The sequence below is a fragment of the Leptinotarsa decemlineata genome, unplaced genomic scaffold (genome assembly GCF_025532065.1).
Source record: "Leptinotarsa decemlineata unplaced genomic scaffold, Ldec_3_MD MMD2_tig00000090_RagTag_RagTag, whole genome shotgun sequence".
Lineage (NCBI taxonomy): Eukaryota > Metazoa > Arthropoda > Insecta > Coleoptera > Chrysomelidae > Leptinotarsa > Leptinotarsa decemlineata.
The window spans coordinates 1165652-1191667 of record NW_027412541.1 but is presented as its reverse complement, the minus strand read 5'-3'; the positions used below and the strand labels follow the sequence as shown (position 1 = coordinate 1191667).

The following is a 26016-nucleotide window of genomic DNA, read 5'->3' as shown; positions in this document are numbered from 1 at the left end:
CATACCTTATATCTTCTGGCTGCTTTGGTCTCAATGGATCCACAAGACATCTAGGTAGTAGTCCAATTTCAAAAGTCTTCTGGTGTTGTCCTTTCCACCAGTACAGTTCAGGACTACCATCTATAATAGCAACCTCATCTCCTTCATTCATCTTCAGTTTATCTGGATCATCTTGTTTTCCAAGGACTTTCATCACTGGCGTTGTATTTTTTCTGAAGAAATCTTTGAGTGATGAAAAAGTAGGACGATCCTGAGGATTCTTTGCCCAACATTGTAGAAGAATTGCATAAAAAGCAGGAGGGCACGCTTCTGGCATGGCAAGACGTTCATTGTCCTTTTCAATTCGGCGGAGAATTTCTGAACCTAGAAATCATTAAGAAAATTAATTTGAACAATCCTAGCCATATTTAAAAACTTTATTATCGTTGTAACTTGGTCAAGATGGCGCTCAACTCTATTTGTTCTTTTCGATCGTTTTAGGTGTCGCGTCGCTTCTAAAATGTAACGAGTCAAAAATTTACAACGAAATTTTCAACTGATTTTAGCACAATCACCTTGTATTTCGGATAGATAATGCTGATTCATTGTGTTTCAACTTATTCAAATTTACAGACAACCAACTTCGCTTTGAAATAATTGCTGAATGGGTCATATATCTAAAGGGCGCTTTATCGGCCATTGTCGTACATTGATTGCTTTTCACCCGAATTTCATATGAATTGTATTTCAAATAGTTTTTCTAAGCAGGTGTTTTTTAAGTAAGGGGTTGGCGAGCAATTGTAAAAGATTTCGACTGATGTACCTACATAGATTAGTACTGGTTTTCTGTTACGTGATGAGAATGTGAATTTGTTTATTTGCCTAGTGTGATATCTAGCTTCTCATCCAGTATTCAAGCATTTGGTTATACATGGGAAAACGTATTTAATGATTTTTTTTGGATTTGGGAAAACTGTAAACGGCACGATTGATCACGTGAAAGTTCTTTTACATAAAGCCTATACAACATGACAAGTGAGTTAATATAATTGCAACTTCCCTGCTATGTAATATTTTCTAATTATTTCTTTTCCTGTTTTGTTTACCACAAGAAAAGATCTAATTACCAACATAAATAATTTGGGTTGTTAAAAGTCTACGCACACTGCGACAGGGACGGAAACATGATGTGATATGGCCTTCGAGCGGAGACAGCACGGCATTGGCCTGGCTCGTCCTGGCATGTGCCTGTCCATGGCCTGCCTTAGTGTGCGCCTCTCCATAAAAAACTATAGAAAGAGAAAATAAATTTTACGTCATGTTCCCGTCCTGTCGCAGTGTGCGTAGACTTTAAAACGGTTCTGGAGGCCTGTGTATCGTTGGACTTCTGCAATTGATAGCTTAAAGATAAGTTTTATGGGAAAGAAAGGTTTTATGTTTGTATCCACATTTTAATACTTTTATTGCATATACAAGCAATCGTTTAAGAAAAACCAATTGGACATTCCTAGATGAGATATAATTCTGTTTTTTTTTTTCAATTTCAAGCAAGCAATCAATTAAAAAAAACTTTATAGAGAGATGTGTAGATCATGTAAAGAAGTAACTTTCAGACACAAACTGAAAAAAAAGCCCTCTCGAAACAGCTACTTCCATATAAACATTGAATTACACGAAATAAAAATACTTTTGAAACTTTTATATGAACACTGAATTATACAAAAAATACGTGGCTCTCTTTTTTCCTCACGAATTATGACTCAAGTCCACTCTCTGAGCTAGTCGGCGATCAATCAATTGTTGAGTTCCCGGAAACTATTTGAAAATAGGTAGTCGAAGTCACGTCGGTAACATATTTGGCGCCCAACGCTAATTTTTTTTTTTTTTTCCTTTCGAACCTTTATTTCAATTTTTTGTCGGTTCATTGTAAACAGATATATGTAATTGGTTTGGAATTAATTATTTTTTATTTGAGTCCACAATATCGAATGTCTCAAGTTTCAAATGGTGATGGAGAATATGCTAGTCTCCTAGATTTATATCTAACAACCAATCCAGAAATTTACACAGTCACCATAAGGTCTCCGTTGGGATCTTTTGACCACAGACTCGTTTCAGTGTTGAGTTAATTACCGATAAATGTTGGGGAACAATCTAAGCAGTGCAAAGTTTGGCACTACATATCTGCTGAGTGGAAGGATCTTCAAAACCATTTCCGAAATTTCCCCAGGCTACATGTTTGTTTCAGCTCTAATGATCCATAAACTTGTGCTCTTGAACTCACGGAAGTTATTCTATCATCAATGGATGTATATACAGGGTGTCAATTTTAAAACTTACCACACTCAATATCTGCCTTCCATGTAATTATATGAGTAATCGAAAAGACAGGTCAATTTTACAGTCAAGGGGGACACTTTCTGGGAACATTTGTAGCCCTCGTGATTCAACCCCCAAGGATTGGTAGATGTTACCCTTAGAATTTTGAATGGGAAGGGGTGTCAAGTGGCACATCATTTTGATTAGCGTTCTATTCTGCTTCCAATGATACCCTGACGTTTTATTTTTTGATGAGCAGTTTCCGAAAAATAGCGTTCTAAACTTACACATGTAATTAGAATTTGCCTGTTCTGAGATGCATTCAAAATTCTAAGGATAACATCTACCCCTCCTAGCGGGTTGAACCACGAGGGTTACAAATAGTCCTTGAAAAAGTCCCCTTGAGAATAAAATTGACCTGTTTTTTTAATTCCTCATATTGTTTACTGGAAGGAAGATATAAAGGGTGGGAAGTTGACACCCTGTAATTTATTTTTCAATGAAACGATCTTCTAACGGCAAACCTTGGGTCAACAAAAATTGCGAGCAAGCTACCGCCGCCAAAAGTCTCGCCTACCGACAGTGACACAAAAATCCCAGTACCGCAAACCGAACTAGGTCTGTTGATGCTCGCAACAGCAAAACACTATTCCCATACTAGAATCCACGATACCAAAAATTCTTAATATCAACAAGGCGTTTGGTCCTGATGAAGTACCCGTCATCGTACTTGAAAAGTGCGCAAATGAACTCGCACCAGTATTTTGCAGACTTTTCAACCTGTCTTACAAGTAACGGGTTTTTTCTTCTTGTTGGAAGACTGCTCGCGTCCAGCCTATTCCCAAAAAGGGCAAGAAAAATCTTTCAAATAACTAAAGACCAGTCGGTTTGCTATCAGTGATATCAATCTTTCAAATAACTAAAGACCAGTCGGTTTGCTATCAGTGATATCAAAAATTATAGAGAAAGCCGTAAACCACAATATCCTTTTGGAAGACTTCAACATCTTGAGCGATCATCAATATGATTTTCAAAAACAAAGATCAACAGGCGACCTTCTATCCGTATGTCACCCATATTTGTAATAACGCAATCGAGAAACATGGAGAGTCAAAGAGCTGTTGCACTTGATATTTTTTTAAGGCCTATGACCGTATGTATCATGTGGGTTTGCTGGCGAAACTTCGATGCTCGTGTCATTTTCGTGTATGACTCTCTAGCTTCCTGAAAGAACGTTCCCTGCAAGTGGATCCATATTGTCTCCAACCTTTTTTTATTGTATATCAACGACTTATTGGAAAAAATAAGAATCCAATATATTGCTTGCTAACTAACAGCACACTTATTTTTCCATTTGAATTCCAGGACATCGACTGGGGGTGCACATCTTCACCGGCAGCAGAAGGTTGCATATCTTAATGAGGATCTAGATGTGATTTAGAATTGAGGTGAAAGTAAACAGGTTCAATTCAATGCCACAAAAACCCAAGCATCGGTTTTCACCGAAAAGATAAATGTCTCCGAACTGGATATAATAATGTCAGAACAGACAACTCCGCTTTCTGCTTCGATAAGTTTGTTTGGGATTAACATGGACACCAATATATCTTGGCACAATCATGTCACTGGAATTACAAAGGCTGCTTCTCAAAAGCTTAGAACACTGTTCCGCAGCGGTTCTTCGTGGATAAATTCAAAAGTAGCAGAATATCATAGTACTCATAATCGGACCTCTGATACCCGAGCTTGAATGCACATGAGCTCAGAAATTTGTTTTGTACTTTTTCAATCCTAGATATATCTGCCTGATATAGATGAGCCACGCAATTACTTTCCAAGACCAATCGTACCAAGAACAATACAATATTTTAAAGGTATTTATAGAAAATTTGTCTGTGGATAGTTGAACAAATCTCAATAATTTGAGTGATTTAGATACATTGTGATCAATAGTATCTTTTGAAGTTACTTGGTTATCAAACTACACTACCAAGTCTCGAACGCTGTTGGTCAACATTAGATTATTGTTTTTGATTTTGTATGGATATATAATAGACGAGATAAGTTATTTAAAACTAGCTGTAATAGTTCTGCATCACAAGTTATCTTTCACCCTATAAAGTTTGAAATCGTCTACAAACATTGAGTAATGGCTGTGATGTATGACATTCGACACATTGTTTACAAAAAGAATGAAGAGTATTGGGCCTATATGCAATATTTGAGGAACAAAGGATCTTGGCACAAGAAGTTAAAACCGTTTCCGAAAATAATTAGGTTATGTCAGCAAGTGGACAATTCTAAAGGATGAGAGAAACGAGTCAGTACTCTACTGGCCATCAAAAAGACTTATTTCTACTTTCAACCCTGATCGGTGATAGTGATGTACCTCAGGGCCCGGCTTTTGGCGCTGTTATTCAAGAACCAGTTTGCACTATTGTGTACTGGAGTTGACATCAAAATGGTCATATTAAACTCAATTGTCGCAATCCAGCAACTGAGCACTGTTACCATTATCCAAATGTTACTTCAACAAATTGTCCTACATGTTCGGGAACCTTGCAGATGGTTCGATGGTAGGTTGTCCTGTGAGCTATTCAGGTGATTTAGACCAAAATCACAAAATTCAACTAGATTTTATTCTTGCTAACGTTATCGGAGATGGACATCCCTACCTAAAGATGGAATATTTGATCAAGAGATTCTTGGGTTGCTCGATTCTTGAGCCTCAAAAACAATTTGGGCCAAAAGGGTTATGAGCTTTTCAAAAGTTTTGAATTGAAACTATTGCCTATAGCTGTGACGTGGCAAACGGAAGTAGTTGTGGAGACGACATTGTTTTGATTCTGATTCTGAAAATAGCTGTTTCGAGAGGGATTTTTCTTCCAGTTTGTGTGTGTGAAAGTTACTTATTTGCATGATCTACATACACATCTTTGTATAGTTAATTTTTGAAATTGATTGCTTCCTTCCTTTTTTTGGAAGATTACCACATTTTTTTGTATCGAGATGGGAAAGTAGAAAGCCAAAACCCTTCTTTCCCAGAAATTAATCTCTCCTAAAAATATACCGTTTCAATACACTAATTAAGTGTTTAATAATGGTTTATGTGAATTTTGACTTTTCTAACTATTTTTTTTATGGGTCGAAATATATTGCCTATGAATCATTTCTTTCGTTCATTTCATGAATTCTCTTGTAACTATAGAGTAATACTGGAAGTTGCTCATACAAAGTCACTGTTTCGTGATTTATTTTATGAATTAGGTATTCATCATGAACTACTGACTGGTTTAAAGCACGTGGCGTTTTTTTTTTACCACAAATTATGACTCACGACTCGAAGCCACGTTGGTAACTATATTCCTATCGTCTTCCAAAAAGTTCCATCGGGATATACAAGCACTACCAACAGGCAGAGACTGCCGGTCTAGTTGAAAGTACAGTACGAAGTGAACTTATAAGGCGACAAACATTTATAGTTTTTGTGTTGTATTGGCAATGTAGTAGTGAAATAAATTTGAGTTTAATTGTGCTGTGTGGTGATCAATTATTATCGAACCCAGGGGAAAATCTTAACACTTGGTGTCATTAGTGGAATAATTTACAAAAATTTTCTGTTTTATGGTGAAAACAACAAGGAGTATCCATTACAACAGGGTGGAAGAACTAAAGGCCAATTTGAGGTCGCTGCTAAAATAATGGGTGGAAAAATGACACCATGGCACTATGAGAAAAGTTCTTCGGAAATTCTACAAAAAAATTTCAGTGAATAAGCAGAAACATCATGGAGCACTCGTATCAGCTTTGGAGGTACGGTGGAGAGCACCTTCAACAAATCTACCAAGTCAACTGAAGGTGAGAAATCAAGGTTCATCCAAGAGTACGCAGGCGTTTGGGGCTGAAGTCGAAAGGTTGGTAAGGCTGGACTATCCAGAAGCACCAGATAACTTCACCCAATAGATTAGTGTCCATAGTTTTATCAACGGGGTTCGTGACACGGATTTGCAGCAGTCGCTGAGGATGTAGCGTCATAAAAAACTGAATGATCTATCATTTATGCCCTAGAATTCTAAACTGCCAAATATGCTTCGCGCCATCAAATAAAAAGAAGATGAAGTAACAGACCGATTCATGGCAGGTCTAGAGGATCTCCTAAGAAATATTTAACGAAAGAAAATGCAAGAGTGCGGCCTAAATGCTATAACTGCGATAGAGAGCGGCATTTGATGTGTGAATGTCTAACATGTTCAGGACCCAAGGAGAGAAGATACTTCCACAGGGGATTGTCCGAATGAAAACTTCGAGGTTCGGAAAAAATAAATAAGCTCAGTCAGTGTTAGAGGCTACATTGAAGCTGCATCCCACGCCCCCAGGTACCTATTCAATTTCCTTAATAGGACGCCGCTGTAACAGCTTAGTTGTCGATCGACTTCTGAACGATCACCAGTAAGAGAAAATCATTAAAGTGAAGATTGCTGGACCTGGTGGCTTGGGCACCAATGGCTCTGAAGTAGGCTCATAATCAGAAAAGAGTAGGCACCTGGGAACCGATTGTGGAAACTGCCAGAATAAATAAAGTCCATCCGCAGCATGCGCAACAACCCGCAAAGGAACTCATTCACTCCTTCAAAAAAACGTGGAGCCTTCAGTTCGGAAAACTTATCAAGGCCACCCGATTCGTAGAAGATACCGATGTTTGTAAAGGGCAAAATCATTGGACGAACGGACTTAGTTCAACATCGGATCGATGCTGCCTAGGCCAGTCCCATTCGACAACCACTGAGACGACTGCCCTTCGCAAAGCAGGACAAAGCTTCATTCATTGTTTAGGACATATTGAAGTTAAAAGTAATCGAAGAATCAAGTAGCCCTTGGTCGTCACCTGCGGGGCTAGTTACCAAGAAATATGGATCGACGAGATCCTACGTAGACTACGAATACCTTGACCCAATGCAAATGGTGCCCTCAAAAGTATTTGAAACAGATCCAGAAAAAATCAAAGTAGTGCAAGAATGGCTGACACCGATGAGCAAGCACGACGTAAGAAGTTTCCGGTAACAGCTGTAGCTATTACCGGAGTTTCGTGAAGGACTTTGGAAAACTTGCCAGATCACTGCATAGCTTGACTGAGAGGAAAAACTCCTTCAGTTGGTCACCAGGCTGCCAGCACCAGAATGCCAGGCATTTGACCAGTGCCCCAGTCCCGGCATAACCAAAGGAGAAAGTCTTATTTATACAAGACAATGATGCATCCCAACATGGAATAGAAGCAGTACTTTCTCAGGTACAAGAAGAATAATTCGTCATTAGCTATTTCAGTAAGTCCCTGGGAACATCCGAAAGAAATTACTGCGCCATGAAAAAAGTACTCCTCGTAGTTGTCAAAGCAGTGGATCACTACCACACTTTTTTATAAGGCCGTAAATTCTTGATTAGGTCAGACCGCACAGCACTTTGGTAGCTCCTCAACTTTAAAACCTTAGAAGGATAAATATCCAGATGGCTCGAAAAATTACAAACATACCATTTTGAAATTCGACATCAGAAAGGATAGAAGACCATGCCTGATATGCGAATGCAAATTTTGTCAACGCCTGGAGGACAAATATACCCATTTACTAGAAGATACTCCGTAATGGCAGCTCTGATAGGAAGATAAGCTCCCCTACGTCCCTCTGCTTCGTATCGGGTTCCCTCTGTCCCGAAGGGTTGCAACCTGTAAGGGTCCCACGGTGACCATGGTCTGGTAAGGTCGTTAACAGCTTAGGAGGGTGACACTTCAGTATACAAGAATGGATTGACAAAGGAGTGGCGCCAGAATGGCAAGCGATTTCCAAGCACGGCCAGCAGAAAAAGGGTTATTGGCTCCAAAGGGATACCATACGATATGAACTAGCCATTCAGAAATAGAAAGCCCGGATGGAGGAACCCTCAAATTCCAGATAATCCTCCCAAATATGTATGCCAACTATACTTACACAGCTCCACGCCACGTTTGCACTGGATGGCATTTCGGAGTAAATAGAACTCTAGCAAGAGTACTATTGGATCAATAGTCCGACAAAATTTAAAAGAAAAAAATTACAAAGGCACTTGGATTTCTATAGGCAAATGTGTAATCTAATCAACCAGGCTATCAAAAGAGAAAAACTTATTTCGCCCATGAATTTGATAACACTTCACCAAAGGACATGTGGAAAACTCTCAAGTCTAACAAATTCATACCAGAAAAGAAACATGATATACCGGAAATTTTGAAAAACCCTCAGGAATTAAATTGGTATTTTGTAGAATCAGTTCCACAAAATGATCCACCGCAAGGTTTATTGAATTTTTATAAAAATAAGAAACGGGTAGATACTGAATTCAAATTTGATGAAATTAACGATCTGTTTGTTTACAAAACTATTTGTGAAATAAAAACAAACGCTAAAGGATGCGATGGGATGAGTATTAAACTGATAAAGCTGTGTTGCCCTCATATCGTACCCTATATCACCCATATCATAAATTACTGTTTAACTGAGAATGTCTGCCCAACTATCTGGAAAACAGCCATTGTGAAGGTCCTGCCTAAACACAAACTCCAACGGAATTTGAAGATTTGAGGGGTATCAGTATCCTGCCTGTATTGTCAAAAATCCTGGAGAGAGCCATGAAGTTCAAATTAAAAACCATATTTTCAATTTTTCTCTGTTGCATTCTATTCAATCGGGATTTTGGAAAGGGCATGGCTGTTCAACCGCCCTTCTACATATTGCGGATTATATAATGAAAGCAATAGATGAAAACAAATGTACGGTATTAGTCCTACTAGATTTCAGCCGGGCGTTAAGCATTTTGGATTATAATGGTTTTTCTGCCAACGCTCTTGCATCATTAACGGACTATTCAAGAAATAGACAGCAACTGGTTAGTATAGAGAAATACTACTCAGATATCTTATTCTCAAATCAGGGGTACCTCAAGGATCCATACTTCGCCCTTCATTGTTTATTATATACATCCAACAGGCTCTTCACACTTGTCAGGTGTTTATATGCTGATGATACTCAAGTATACCATAGTTTTTTGACGAAAATGGCAGACAATTCTTGTGACATTATCAATGCAGATATAAATAGATTTGTTGAATTGGCAACGGACCACTGTTTATTTATAAACCCTAGTAAATCAAATGTAATGATCTTTGGTCCAAGATTTCACCATTCCATAATGAATGGTTCTGCGAATATCTGCATTCGAAATGAGTCACTATATTTTGTTATAAAACATTTTGGTGTTTTGATGGATGTAGATCTGACATTTGAAAAATTTATAAATAAACTCTCACAACGTGCCTATTCTGCACTGAAAATCATTTATGGTAACAGACATATTCTGCCTTATTATGTGAAAAAGTCCTTACGTGAATCTTTGGTGCTTTCAGTTATCGATTATGCGGATGTTCTTTATGGCCTATTTTCAACCAATCAGTACAAAAATAAGATTCAAAAAGTTCAAAACTCGTGGCTGAACATGGAGAAAAGAAGGTTACTTCACGCTGTCTGTTTTTTTCCATAAAATAATTGTAACAAAAAACCTTCATATCTTCATAGGAAAATCACATACCATACGGACATCCATAACCTGAATATTCGATATAAAATTCTGATCAGAAGTGTTCAGGAAGTCTTTCAGGTACCGAATTTGTCGAAAGTATAATTCTGTCCCCAACCCCCTCAAAAAATTAAATTTCACAAAGTTCAAAACTGAATATAAAGACTATATTTGTTAGACTGAAATTAAATCAAATTATTGATATTGTTGTAAATCATGCTCGAAAGGAAATAACGCCTGTCGCCACCGGTAACCATAAAACAAACGTGACGTAGCTGAGAGCGTGGGAATATCCAATGTTACCTGCCGTTCGAGAAGCCGTAAGAAACATGCTACGGATATCGATGGAACTTTGGCGAAAATTCCACGAAGTGATCTAGTAAGGCGACAGACATTAAAATAATAATGAATCGAAGAGGTTTTTTTTGTGTAATAAAGTGTATAATTTTTAAAATTCTTGCAAAGAGCTTTCGACTTTCGTCATCATCAGTGCTCACTTGTCAGGCAACAGGAAGTATCAAATTAAGTACATTGCACATTTGTAATATTTGACTTATATAAAACAAAATAGACTTATAGCCAAGAAAATACATTTCAAATCCAAAAATTTATCTTCTTTGATTATTCATTGTAGTCAATTATTGGTAAACCATGGGTAAAAACGTAACATTTGGTGTCGGAAGTGGAATAATTGACTGAAAATTTTCTTTTTTATGCCTTTTTGAGCTCTTCCATCTCGTTTACAATGAGACGGAAGAGCTTAAGTAAATGTTCGAGGCTATGCAAGCGAGCCTGGCGAAGAATGAAAAACGCAGAAGAGAGGAAGATGAACGCAGAAGTGAGGAAGAACAATTACGCCGAAATGGGTATTCAGGAAAAACAGGAAAAAGACAATCATTTATTGGAAGATTTAAAATCTTCCCAAGTAAGTAAAGGAGAGGTACAGAAATTCAAGAAGAATTTGGAAAAGTGTTTCAGGAAACAAAGGAGGGGTTGGAAAAAAGTAGTCAATAAGAAGCTTGAAGGAGTTGAAAGGAAATTTGAAGAGGAGTTTGAAGATGTCGGAAGAAAACTTGAAGGAGTCGACAAAAAAATTAAAGGGGTTGAAAGGAAACTTGAAGGAGTCGATAAAAAGTTTGAAGAAGTCGAAAAAAAGTTTGAAGAGATTTTCCGGGAACTTCGGAGAGAATTATCGGAACCGAAAAGGATTACTGTGGAAAAATGCAAATCGGAATCGACATCTTTTCTTTCTAGCAGTGGTTTTATTAAAACTTATGATGGCGAAAGCAACAGCTATCATACTGGCACTACGAGGAAAGACATCCAAAATTCTGCAAAATATTCCAGTGAATAGGCAGAAGGATTATGAAGCAGTTGTATCAGCTTTGGAGATCAGATATGGTAATGAGTACCTTCACCGAGTCTTCCAAGTTCAACTGAAGGTGAGAACTCAAGGTTCATCAGAAAGCTTGCAAGAGTTTGGAGCTGAAGTTGAAAGGTTAGTAAGACTCGCCTACCCTACGCCTAACTTCACCCACTGGATTAGTGTCCATAGTTTCATCGATTTCCATGATTGGACGCAACAGTAACAGCTTGGTTGTCGACGGATTCCTGAATAATCGTCAGTGCCTTTTCACCATCTATACTGGAGCAACGAGGTCAGTAATGAGAGCCGACATTTCCAACAGAAGCAGTTCGAAGAAATTATCAGTAGTACCTGTTCTGGAAACAGCCGCCGGAGATAGATTAACAGTCTATAGAGAAGCTGAAGTGAGACTGAGACTTGGAAACTGCGAAATAGAAACTAAGGTATTAGTGGCCAACATCGCTGACGAGTTCATTTTGGGACTAGACATCATGTCCCCCTACGGATTTGTGGTGGATAAAAGGAATAAACACTGCTGATAGTTGGAAATGAACAAATTTTGCTCGACGTGTCCTCTTAGCGTTATGACAGCGCCAAAGTGGTTATAGTGAAAGATTCCAGAATCTCTCCTAACACCGAGAAAATTATTAAAGCGGAAAATGCTGTACTTGGTGCCTTGTGTACAAAATTGATAGAGACATCCAATGGCTCTGAATCAGGAATTAACGTGGCCAGATCCAGTTCCAGTGGTCTGAGGAATTCCAAGACTCATTCGAAAAGTTGTCCGACCATGGGAATAAATACATTGTGGTAGCCATGGACTACTTCAGTAAGTGGGCAGAAGCCTATGCCCTACCCAACCAGGAAGCCTTTACCGTCTCTGACGTCCTGGTAAAGGAATATATATGTCGATTCGGTGTCCCATTGGAGCTGCATCCGGACCAGGGCAGAAATTTCGAGTCCAACCTGTTCCAAGAAATATGTAAACTGTTGGACATTCGAAAGACCAGAACCACAGCCTTACTTCCACAGTCTGATGGAATAGTGGAACGAATGAATAAGACCATAAACCGCCACTTCTCCAAGGTAGTCTCTGACCATCAAATAGACTGGGACCAGTACCTCCACCTGTTCCTGTTGGTCTATCGTTCGGCAGTGCACGAGTCAGCCAGCCAAACCCCTGCCAGTATTATAATGGGCCGAGAGCTGCGGCTTCCTTGCGATCTGAAATTTGGGACGCCGCCAGAACAAGAAACTGCGGGGGAAGACTATGTCAGCAAGCTTCGGCAAAGAATGACGACATCCATGAACGAGTCGTCTGAACATCCGGAGTGCCAGCGATAGGATGAAGAAGGTCTATGACGTCCATGCGAATGCTGGAGGATTCGAAATTGATGACTTAGTTTGGCTGTACAACCCTAAGCTACGCCGTGGTTTATCACCGAAGTTGTGGAACTCGTGGGAAGGTCCGTACAAAATCATAAATAAGATAAATGACCTCGTCTACCGACCTCGACGAGAGCCTAGGGTCGTCCATTTTAATAGGTTGGCTCCTTATGCTGGAAATCACGACCAAGTTCGCGCCCTCAGATCACCAGAGGATGAAATGATGTTCCAGAAGTTAATGCTGTATACTCGAACGGACAGAAGGTCATACATGGGGTAACTCAAGAAGAGTCATGAGACCTTTTCAAGGTTCCAGTTGATTACGCACTAGATCACTGCATGTCAGAGGATCTCCAAATGTCCTGGGGTATCGCTGTGAAATTCGATCAGATCCGAACATTACGAGAACAGAATCCTGAAGTCGGAGGAGTGCTACAGTTGAAGAAAGGTCAAAGAAACGTTTTCTACTTGGTGACCAAAAAGCATTCTCGAGACACACCGTCCTATGAAGATGTCTGAAGGAATCTTACCAGACTGAGGGACACAATGCTCGACCAGAATCTTGTGTACTTGGCAATCCCGAAATTAGCCTCTGGGCTCGACAGGCTGGATTGGAGAATTGTGAGAACCATGTTGGAAACGATATTCAGATGCAGCGGCATCAAGATTTTGGTGTGCGCCAGCCGATTCATCAAATAAATATATGCCTCACCGCGAAAGAATGCAGTCTAAAACCGCCGGGAAAATTCAAGACGAGTACCGAACGACTATACTCGTCCAGAGAGGGCAGTTGATTTCAGAAAGTGAATCGAGCGGTTAAACAAGGAATTCAAATGGTGGAAATAAATTAAGCGTTAGTTGCTAATTGTTGAAAATAAATCAGTTTGTGATAGTGAAATATTGTTAGAAATAAATTTGTTTAAGACAGTGAATTCTTTAATTTGTTACACTACATACAAAATTTCAGCCTCCGAAAATATAGCAGTACGAAGAAACAGTGATGAAAAAGTGGGAGCCCCCAGTTGAAATATTCGAAAATGCTTTCTTATTGCGCATCTATGACCTAAAAAACACTCTCGTATTTATAAGTATAGATATACTTTCTTCTCACTCATCTTTTGCTTATTTTGAACATTTTATAAATCGAAATTGTTGCCGAAAATGAACACATGGTAAAACAATAATTACTTGAAATCATTTTTCATAGACAGTAAAGTGAAAAATATTCAATCAAGACATCACAACACGAATACGAATAATTTGAATTTCAAGGGATATGTTCTGTACTGTCACTGTATACTGTGACAGATTATTCTGATTGGAAAATGAATATTACCTATCAATCCCATCCATGGATCCTCCCCAAAAGTGAACATTTCCCAAACGGTAACTCCAAACATCCAAGTGTCTGAAGCATGGCTGAACTGTCTGCTTCTCAGAGATTCTGGAGCACACCAAGGAAATGGAACTTTCTTGTGTTCTGTCATAACGTAACAGTCTTCTTCTTGAGGAAGAGCTCTCATCAGGCCAAAATCTCCTATTTTTATCTGAAACACAAGCAGTCTTACAAGTTATCCTTACATTGACAAACCATTTTGAATATAGTATATATTTGGATTTTTTGTAATTCAGTTGGTTTAATGACATGTACCTTGTCAACTGCTGATAACAAAACATTCCTGCAAGCTAGATCTCTGTGGAGAAACCTTTTACTCTCTAAATAAGCCATGCCCGTAGCTAGTTGGGTAGCATATTCACACAACATTGGCACTGGAGTGTGTTGGCACTGTTTCCTTAAAAAGTCTAATAAGGATCCTAAAGGAGCTAATTCTGTTACCATCATCATGGGCTGGGAGAGAACAACTCCATACAACCTGAAAACCAGAAATAAATAGTGATCCTGGTATGAAACTTGTAAAAGTTTTGATTTTACCTGATCAAATTTTTATGACTCAATACATGCATAGCTTGTACTTCTTTTATAAAGTCTTCAAAAACTCCTGGTGCGGTAATAGCGTCAGCTTTGAGAATCTTTACTGCTACAGGTATTGATTTTCCATTCGGATTCATCCATTCACCTGAAATGTAAAAATTAATTATATGTGTCATATAATTAGAACTGGAGCCATTTCCCGTGGAATCGGAAGTGACCGTAATGTGAAAAATCTCCTCTTCACATACCATTCACCTATACCAAATATCATTTTGATACACCTAGAAGTCTAGAAGTTATGAATTGTCCGATAGATCTGTTATGGAATATATTCGTATATATATATATTTTGATTGATGCAACTAATTTTCCTTTATTTTGAGTATTTCAATATTTAATTCTACGAAAAGGATTTGAAGCTTTATATCTGCTATTAATTATCTGCGAGCGGTCAGAGCGTCTTAACTCAGGTATTTCAGGTACTTAAGGTAAATTTGCCTGTATTTGTTCTGCATCAGGTACTCTTCTTTGTGTTAGATCTTCTCTAGGAATGTGTATGGTTTTGTTTAATATATTGAATGTGAGGTCTTGTTGTGTTTTGATTTGTACTTGTTCCTCGATAAGTGATTTATGACTGTTAAATTTATGGATGTTCAAGTTTTCCCAAATGTCCATGCGGTTTCCCTTGTTGACTTGTTTTATAAGTTTTATGTTTCTGGTGGGGGGAAATTATGTTTGTTTTGTATGGCGTGTGTTGCAAGGTTTGATTTATATACTGTTGGATTTATGTATGCCTTTTTGTGCTCATTGTACCTTTGGATCAGTTTTTTCTTGGTTTGGCCGATATAGAATTTGTTGCAGTCCGAGCATTGTATACTGTATATCCCGTTTTGGTCTTTGTCTTATTTTTTTTCTTGGTTGTTTATTTTTTGTGTTATCTTCGTGTTCGGCTTGCATGTGATGTTGATGTTCAGTGGTTTGAAGATGTTTGGTGTCCTACGTACGTAAATGCTGTCCATCGTTGTGTTGTTTTGTCTGTTGGGGTAACTTGATCCTTGTTCTGTATTTTTTGTTTGATTCTGTTTTCTAGTTTATCTATTGTCTTTTGGGTGTATCCGTTTTCGTTCGCTATTTGGTATATGATTTTCCGTTCTTTGTTTCGGGCTTCATTGCTGAGTGGTATCCTTAACATTCTATATATGAATGCGTTATAGGCAGCCATTTTGTGTGATGGTGGATGGTTTGAACTTGCGGGTATGGTGGAGCTTGTTTGTGTAGGTTTCCTGTATATTGCCATTTGAAATTGTGTTTTGTTGTGGTTATATCCTATGGTTATGTCCAGGTAGTTAAGTTTTGAGTTGTGTTCTTCTTCAATGCTGAAACAGTTTTTGATTTATTTCGTTAATTTCTTTTTTTATTTGTTCTATTCTTATTTCATTGTTTTGTGATATGTACAGTCCATCGTCAACGTATCTGAACCATTCTCCTTTTTCATCATGTGTTTTTATTATTGTTAAGATTTTCTCATTTATCGTTTGCAGGTATATTTCGGATATAATGCTAGATAGTGGGGATCCCATCGCTAGTCCATCTGTTTGTTTATAAATTTTTCCTTCAGATTCGAAATATTTTTGATTAAGTATTGTATTTAGACTGTGTTCCATTTGGTTAATGTAGGTTTTGTCTATGTTTGGGTGTTTTGGTTCTCAGATATGATGTTTATACTTTCGTCTATGTTTCGCTTGCGTTTACGCAGCTATTTTTATCAAGTACTTTCTTGGTTTTTTCTCATTTTGTCTTCAATCGAGGACCGCCTGCCCGGTACTGACGATGCCCAATAGGCTGAAACAGCTATATACCGGTGGCTCTTAAATTGAAATCAATATGGGAATGATCAAAGAGTAGTTATCTATTTATTTTTTGATTTTCATGGAATTATTTTCCAGCAGCTTGACTGCATTAACCTTTCTAGATTTCATATACCGGGTGTCCCACATTTTATGTGAGAGGCAATATCTGGTTTGTTGAAGGAGATACACAAAAATGTTTCATACAAAAGTTTTAGGAGTTCATGAGAGCTATATTTTGATATAATTTTTAAATTACAGGGTGTTTGGTGTAGGTGCTACAGACCAAAATTCCATTTTTTAAAATAGAACGCCCTGTATATCATTACATATTCAGATGCTACGTTAAATTCTGATATCATTTCATGTTTGGTTTTTGAAATTCGGTTACGGCGTTGTTGAGTTATTGCACTTTTCCTTAAATATAAAGTTTCAAAAAAACTTATTTACTCGTACACGAATCCAGTCTATATCTTTTATTAAATTGAACTAGACTACTACTGAATACGAACCATTATTCTCACCGCTACGATACGATATCGATATCAGTTGAATATAATATTGAAATTCTTGAGAATGTGACTAACTTGAGGGTGAATTGCTTTATATTGCACAATTTCATCAAGTAGCTTATGCTTGTTGATGCCATAGTAACAAATGTTGTTGAATTGTATCTACTTGTCAGTTCGATTCAGTGATTCTTTGCAAAACAGTAACTGTGTTCTTTGTGCGAAAACTCCAGTATGCCTTTCGCGTTTAGTCCAAGTGATTGCATTGATATGTTATTAATTTTTGGGGAATGTCAGAAAAACTGCCGTCAAGCACAACGTCTATACCAAGAACAACGTCTATACCAAGAACGTTTTCCAGACAGACCCATTCCGTCACGAATGACTTTTTCGAGAGTTGTAGAAAAATTGCGAACTGGGTCATTTCCTTCTACTATAAAGCATCTTCATCATACGAGATCTGTTAGAACTGAAGATTTAGAGATCAATGTGTTGGCTTATATTATTACTCATCCACATGTTTCTATCCGTACTCTTGCAGAAGAAGTCGGTGTGAGTAAATCTAATGTACAGAGAATTCTGAAAGAAAATAAATACCACCCATTCAAAATTCAGTTGGTACAAGGTTTGAAACCCACGGACTTTGAATGACGACTTGAATTCATTGCTTGTTTTCAGGTAATATTACATGAAAGTCCTAACATATTCAGTCAAATTTTGTGGAGCGATGAATCGCGATTCCACAATAATGGAGTTGTGAATCGACATAACAGTCCCTATTGGTCTCAAGAAAATCCCCACTGGGTCCGCGAAAGTAATTTTCAAACTACTTGGGGTATTAATGTATGGTGTGGATTGTTCAATGGCCGCATGATAGGACCTTACTTTTTCAATGAAAATCTCAATGGATTGCGATATTTACATTTTCTAGAAAATGATTTGATCCAGTTGATGGAAGATATTCCCATAGCAGAACGACAAGGAATTTGGTGGCAACAAGATGGTGCTCCTCCTCACAATTCACAGGTTGTTACTGAATATCTGGATAGAACGTACCCAAATAGATGGATTGGTAATAAGGGTCCAATTCGGTGGCCGGCTCGTTCCCCAGATTTATCACCGCTTGATTTGTTCCTATGGGGTTATTTAAAAGATATTATTTTCACTACTCCCCCTTTGAATGTGGATGATCTGAAAATGAAAATTCGACTAGCGTGCAGTGATATTACGCCTGATATTATAAGAGCGACTTGTACGAGAGAAGTGATTCGATGTTTCGAAGCCTGTATAATATCTAATGGGCATCACTTTGAACAATTTTTATGACTTATTTCTAGGTACCTACCATTCTTATGAAATGATTTATCAAGTTATATTATTTACATTGTTATTAATTAAAGATTTGTTTTCGAATACACCTCTTTCAATTTCGCAATTGTTTCATATTCAAAATGATTCCTGACTGAATTCCACAACTCAAAATTGAAATCATTACTTCGAACACCCAAAATTTTGACTAATTTTCATGTGATCTGATGCAGAGAGAATAATTGTATGAGATATTTTTAAAAATAATAGTCGTTCTCAAGACTTTACATTTTAAGCAATAACTCAACAACGCCGTAACCGAATTTCAAAAACCAAACATGAAATGATATCAGAATTTAACGTAGCATCTGGATATGTAATGATATACAGGGCGTTCTATTTTAAAAAATGGAATTTTGGTCCGTAGCACCTACACCAAACACCCTGTATATTTAAAAATTATATCAAAATATAGCTCTCATGAACTCCTAAAACTTTTGTATGAAACATTTTTGTGTATCTCCTTCAACAAACCAGATATTGCCTGTCACATAAAATGTGGGACACCCGGTATATGAAATCTAGAAAGGTTAATGCAGTCAAGCTGCTGGAAAATAATTCCATGAAAATCAAAAAATAAATAGATAAGTACTCTTTGATCATTCCCATATTGATTTCAATTTAAGAGCCACCGGTATGCAGCTGTTTCAGCCTATTGGGCATCGTCAGTACCGGGCAGGCGGTCCTCGATTGAAGACAAAATGAGAAAAAAACCAAGAAAGTACTTGATAAAAATAGCTGCGTAAACGCAAGAGAAACATAGGTGGAACCACCTATTGGTGTGACACCCAAGTCAACTTGCCAAGTTTTTTATGTCAGTGTTGGTGATTTGACCAATCAACCGACAACTGCGGTAGCAGAAATTTGGGAAGCTAACCTGAAATGCCATATATATATATATATATATATATATATATATATATATATATATAAATATATTAATATAAGTCACAAATAATATAAGACAGCTGGTCGTGCTGTCATCATCTACGCTCTACTCAGTAGAGTAGCAACTGTTTCAAAATGGAAGTTGAGGTGGGAATTGAAAATATCGAACTCAAAGTTGAACGAACCTTTACGCATGATCAAATTAAATTGCAACTTTTGAAAGCTATCCAAGCTGACACTCCCAGTCTAATACCTTTCAGAAAATAGGAACTTCATATGCTGTCTGCTCTCACACAAGGTGCAAAAAATGAAATATGGGCCGTTAAGACTTCCTCGTTCTTCGAAAGCCTTGGCTGTGATTGTGTTTCCAAAAAAATCGTGATTACATTAAAGTCAAAAATGATCCAATAATATTCGATCATTTGAATATCACCAATATAACGCTCACTCTAAACGGTGAGAAATATCCCAAAGAAAATATGCATCTGAATTGTGCAAAGGGAAATTTTTCGTAAGTTTATTTTAACTATTCGGCCTAAACTACAAAATCATTAATCAACATAATCCTCTTCTCACTTCCACCGCCTTTACGGACATCGATTGTTCCAGAAAGGAGGAGAGCATCAAAAGTTCCAGTGTTGATGTTAAACTTGATATCGAAGCATTCGAGAGTTTTTCTCAAAATACTATAGTCTATTGCATCATTGTGCACGACACTGTCATAGAGCACCTCCCACTCAGCGAAATTATTAAAAAATGGAACTGAACATATGAATAACTCTTGTAGATATTCAGGGCTTTACACAGTCGAGCGAAAAAGGTATCCCCTATTAAGAAAGGTAAAATGCCCCCCACAATACCCAAACTCTCCCATAGAAAATGTAAATCGGGCCGAAAAAACATGTTCGAGGTGGGTGGTCCATATGTCACTTGACTCGCCTTCCCCCTGCTGGGGAGCTAAAGATTTTTTTTTATTTATCTATTCCCAGCTCACTATTTGATGAAAATTCCTGAAAAAATTCATTAGCGTAGGTGATGATTACACGTTCGGAAAAAAATTTTTTTGGTCCCTAAAATCCCATGCCCACCACTTGGAAAAAATTTAAAAAAATTAAAATGACAAAAAAAATACGTCAAATTTTTATTTTGCTGAAACCTATGAAACTACATGACTTTTTCATATTTTTTAGGAGCTGGGCACGTTTTAAACGGCCATTTTTTGTAATTTTGATCGTTTTTTACGTTTTTTTTTGCCGTTTGTCACCTTTTAGAGCACCTTGCGAGCTCGGGAATGCATATTTGAGCTCGTTGAACCTGAAAATTGAATTCCTCAGAGAATTTCACACAAGTATAGACACCAAACATTAATTGTTTTGTTGTTAAAACACATGGATAGGTAGGGAACTGCATCTACTTAGCCTGTTTCGATCGTCAGTTTTCGTCCGACTAGGTACGAGGTGCGAACCGATCCCGTTCTGCTGGGATTTGATTGCGATCTAGTGCGAAAAAAGACACAAATGGACTATGAAGAGTTAATTTCGCTTATTCAGGAAACGAAATATTTGTGGGACCAACGGGAAAGTAACTATCGATATATTGATAAATATTAACATTCAATATTAAAAATACAGTTTCTTCAAAAGAAATTAAAAAGTAATTTTTGCTTTATACATTTACCGTAATGTCACCAACCAGCCGTTCTTGTGAAGAGTTCGTCCCTCGAAAATTGCTTAATTTTTCGAGTTTTGCAGAAATGTGTGATTATGTCACAGATAAGAAAATTCTCTCTTCTTTCTTTTTGCGCCTTTGTCGATATTGCCAGTGCCTGATAAGACGGTGAATCAAAGGTGATCATTCCAAAGCGAATTTTTTATCAGAAAACCCGTTCCGAAGAGCCATTTCGCCTACTACGAATCTGAACGAATACTGAGGCTAGAGGAAATGGACGATGTGCATTGAACGATTTCGTACGAATGGCGTTCGCAAGAATTCGTTGCTTCTCAGTTCGCAACTTTTCGCCGCCAGTGGACGAGAGGCCTCACTTCACTCTACTAACTCTGCGTGTGTATATATTGTGATTATGTTTACACATATATGGTTGTATTTGTTTTGTGTATTATTTGAGCACGCCGTGAGTTACGTGGTCATAGTTACCACGACACGGTCATTCACACGGAGATTCAGCTGAGTAAGAGATATTCCAGGAATCCCTTATCTCGACATGCAGTTAGCATCCAGTTAACATTATATTAATTATCATTCTGTTTGTAGCTCTCGTAAGAGACAGTCGTCTCTAGTTTGTAAAATAAATTCTTTTTAAAAAGATATTTTCTCGTTCCAATCATTTAATTGGCGCAGTCGGTAGGATTTGTGCAGCGTGAAAACGAACTTTTTGCGTCGTGGAGTTTCAACCCCTTCAGCACAAATTCAACAAGAATCCTTCGAGGACCACCCAGAACGAGCGGACAAGGAGACGATAGAGCCCCAGGGAAGCTGCAAGGAATCAACGGAGAAGGAACTGGAACTTACAAGTAAGTGCCAAATATTTCCTTCTTGCCTTCACGAACCCTCTGTATAAGGACTTCGGCGAAGATATATAGTATCGTTCATTGCGAACAAACTGTTGTCTATTCGAGACGAGTAATTTTAAGAAACTATTTATTGAAAAAAACAATTATTTATTTATGAGTGAAATTGAAGATATTTTATCACGATTGAATAGTTTATCATTTCAAGAAAGCAAATAATACTGAAAATTTTGATAATACTTTTCAACCTACAATGGTTCCACCAGTTCCGCCCCAACCAACTCAAATAAATTGGAACCTTTTCAAATCTAGAATTAACAATTTAAAAACTTTTGATGGTGATAGCAATACATTGAACAAATTTATCAGTAGATGCGATGCTATAGTTAACGCGTACAATGTGTTTACTGATGCTTCACTTAATGAACACGTTCTTGAATGTATTCAAGAAAAATTGACAGGTAAAGCCGAGTATATGGTTGGTAAAAGAACCGAACCTAATACTTGGGACGCCTTAAAATCTGCTCTGAAACAATGTTTTTCGGATATGAGAGATTTGGACTGTTTAGTTCAAGAATTAACTAGAAGTCGACCCCATAGAGGAGAAGACCTAATGACGTTCGGTAGTAGAATTCAATTAATCAAAAGTAATGTAGTTCAAAGAGTCAGTAACAACCCAGACTTAACTCCAGAAGAAAAACTTTACCAAACAACTCACTACGATAAAATAGCCCTCAGTACTTTCATTGCTGGTTGTCCTGGTATTTTACGAAATAATTTGCATCTTAAAAAGCCAGCCTCACTGGAAGATGCCATAGCATACGTAAACGAGTTCGAAAATTTTGAAAAAATGTATGGTTCGTTAAACGATTATAAACCAAAGTTCAATACTTTCGGTAGACAATCCATCATGCCAAACGTCAACCAAAATGGCCCTAGATTTATTCAACCTCAAAGACAAAATTTTCAAAGCGAAAATTTCTCTAACCCAAATTATTTTTCAAAAAATGAACAACATTTTTTCAATCCACAATTCTCAACTAGACCTAATTGGCCAAGTCAACCAATTAATATCCAACCTAGACAATTACCACCGCAAAGATACCCTACAAACCGAGAAGTTTTCGGACCTCCTCAGAATGTTTTTAAAGCAAAAAATATTCCACCTAATCAATTACCGAAACCGGAACCCATGTCCACTACATCAAGAAACCCAACAAAAATGTCTCAAAGACCTTTTTCTCAACAAAACAACACTTTTAGGAACCCTAATAATTACCGAAACCCTCAAAAAATGTTTACCGCAAGTCAAAAACCGAATTTTATATCTGAGGAATTATTTTCTAACGAATACGATGAATTTCCCCAATATAATGACACTGATCAACAATTTTATGATAATCCCAACCTCAGTGAAGAAGCATACACTTCAGAAAATGCAGTTTATTTAGAAAACGAACCAAATTTTCAGAATGAATACTTAAGCGACATAGATTGTGATGAAACTGGAAATTTTCATTTAACAACCCAATTCGAAGATCATACTTAGCTGAAATCAATGCATTTTGTAACAATGCATTACCTTATGTCGAAGTTAGTCACAAAAATAAAATTATTAAACTACTAATCGATACTGGAAGTTCAAGATCGATTATTAAACCATCTATTATTGAAAAATTATTTCCAAACAAAATTTATCACTCAAATACTATTATCAAAACGGCTTTAGGAAGTCAGAAAGTAAAGTACCAAGCCTCGATACCTGCTTTTCCAGAGTTCAACACAAACTATGAAATTACTTTTATTTTATTTGATTTCCACGATTACTTTGACGGAGTTTTAGGATTATCAGACTTGATAAATATGCATCTGAATATAGACCTTGTAAATAAGAGACTGATAGGAAATCATGTTGAAATTCCTTGCAAGTTCAGACAGTCTACAGATACGAGTTTTTCTTTCTCTGTCAACCCACAAGAAAGATTACTTAAATATCTGCCTGTCACAGTTCCTGAAGGTGAAATTCTTACCCTTGAGGGAACACTTAATGATCTTTTCATTCCGCAAATATTGACATCTGTCAAAAAATGGTTACGCCCTTATGGAAATACAAAACCCCACCGATAGAACAATATCAGTGAAATTGATACAACCACTTCCTGTAGAGAGCTTTCAATCCTCTACTTTCGAAATGTATTCTTACGAAACTTTCGAAAATACAGGGACGGACTCACCTAAATTGGCAACCGAAATTAATATCGCTGATTTGATACGTCCAGACCACATGAACAAGGAAGAAACAAATGCTATACTGAAACTCTGTAAAGAATTTTCAGACATATTTTTGAAACCTGGAGATAAATTAACATTCACCTCCAAGGTCAAACAAGAAATCAAGACCACAGACGAAATACCCATACATACAGGTATCCATACGTTCATAAGAGCGAAGTTCAGCGTTAAATAAAAGACATGCTTGAAAAAAATATAATACGACCAAGCTGTAGTCCCTGGTCTTCCCCGGTCTGGATAGTTCCAAAAAAGATGGATGCTTCCGGGAAGCCAAAATGACGTGTGGTAGTCGATTATCGAAAACTTAATGATAAAACCATTAGTGATCGTTACCCACTCCCAAACATAAACGACATTTTAGATAAACTGGGACGAGCTCAGTACTTTTTCATCAAATCGAGATGGCCGAAAATTCAATCCAAAAAACGGCTTTTAATGTAGAGCACGGACACTACGAGTACCTGAGACTTCCGTATGGCCTTAAGAACGGTCAATCAAGTCTTAAGCGCGTATTAGACGAGGTTCTGAAAGACCTACACAATAAGGTATGCATGATTTACATGGACGACATAATTATTTTTAGCACTGGACTCCAAGAACATATCCAAAACTCAAAATTGGTCTTCTCTAAATTACGAGAGGCACAATTTAAGACCCAACTAGATAAATCGGAGTTTCTCAGAAAAGAGGTAGAATTTTTGGGTCATGTTATTACGCCCGAAGGCATAAAACCAAACCCAGAGAAAATCAGAGCTGTTCAAAATTTTCCAATCCCAAAAACACAACGAGAAATAAAGTCATTCCTAGGACTATTGGGATACTATCGAAAATTTATAAACAACTTTGCTAAACTAACAAAACCTCTAACAAGTTGTCTTAAAAAGAACGCAAAAGTTGAACACACAAAAGAATTTATCGAATGTTTCAATACTTGTAAATCAGTATTGACTTCAGAACCGGTTCTCGCATACCCCGATTTTGAAAAACCCTTTGAAGTCACAAATGATGCTTCAAATTACGCCCTTAGCGCCATTTTGTCACAAAATGGACATCCAATTTGTTACGCTTCTCGAACACTTGACCCACCTGAAATTAATTACTCAACTATCGAAAAAGAACCTCTTTCGATTGTATGGAGTTGCAAATATTTCAGGCCATACCTTTTCGGCAGAAAGTTTACAATTTATTCAGACCACAAACCCCTTCAGTGGCTTTTCTCGCTAAAGGAACCTAATTCAAGACTTGTGCGATGGCGTTTGAAATTAGAGGAATTCGACTATGTTGTAAAATATAAGAAAGGAAAATGCAACCAAGCAGCGGATGCTCTTTCTAGAAATCCTCATACAAATGACTTCAATGCTATCGAAACACTTTCAATTCAAAATAATCCTGTAGACATAAACGAACTTATCGACACCTATTTGAATAACGATAATATTCCAGTTTTAGACAACGACGTTCTCAATGAAGTCCTGGAACCGCAAGAACCGAAAAAACAAATTAACATATTATCTGATATTCAAATTGTTCCCCCAAAATTAAATGAAATCGAAAAAACATCGGATTCACAAACCGTTCACACTTCTCTCGAAGACCCTGTCTTTCAAATTCCCATTTCAGAAAGACCAGTTAATACATATAAAAATCAAATAATTGTAGCTATTGGTGACATAGAAAAACTTAAATGTAGAAGAGAAAAGGTATTCGAGAATTTGCGATCTTATATTACCATACCCTCTAAAAATCTGAGCGAGAATATTGTTAAACTCATTAAATAATATATCGATCCAAAACAAACATTTGCCTTCCATTTTAAAAACCCAACAGTCTCATAAATGTTCAATACAACAATCCAAAATTTACTCAAGAATTCTTCATTCAAAATTGTTCATTGTCCAACATTCTTAGAGGATGTAGAAACATTGAAAGAACAGAAAGAGAAACTTAAATGCTATCACATTAAGAAAACATGCCATAGAGGTATAAATGAAATGAGGAC

At 37.3% G+C, this 26016-nt stretch overlaps 1 protein-coding gene across 5 annotated transcripts in view; it reads right to left on the bottom strand.

Moving 5' to 3' along the window:
- Positions 1-26016, bottom strand: part of Ack (Activated Cdc42 kinase) — a 126415-nt gene that overhangs the window by 68859 nt on the left and 31540 nt on the right. For 4 of the 5 annotated variants that reach the window (XM_074172296.1, XM_074172294.1, XM_074172297.1 and 1 more), the window contains exons 4-7: positions 14586-14730; positions 14304-14526; positions 13989-14199; positions 6-363 (exon numbers count right to left, since the gene is read on the bottom strand). In XM_074172296.1, coding sequence (XP_074028397.1) covers positions 6-363; positions 13989-14199; positions 14304-14526; positions 14586-14730 — 937 coding nt within the window. Of the gene's footprint in view, positions 1-5; positions 364-13988; positions 14200-14303; positions 14527-14585; positions 14731-20874; positions 21112-26016 lie in introns of those variants that run through there. The other variant, XM_074172298.1, reaches the window with a different exon arrangement.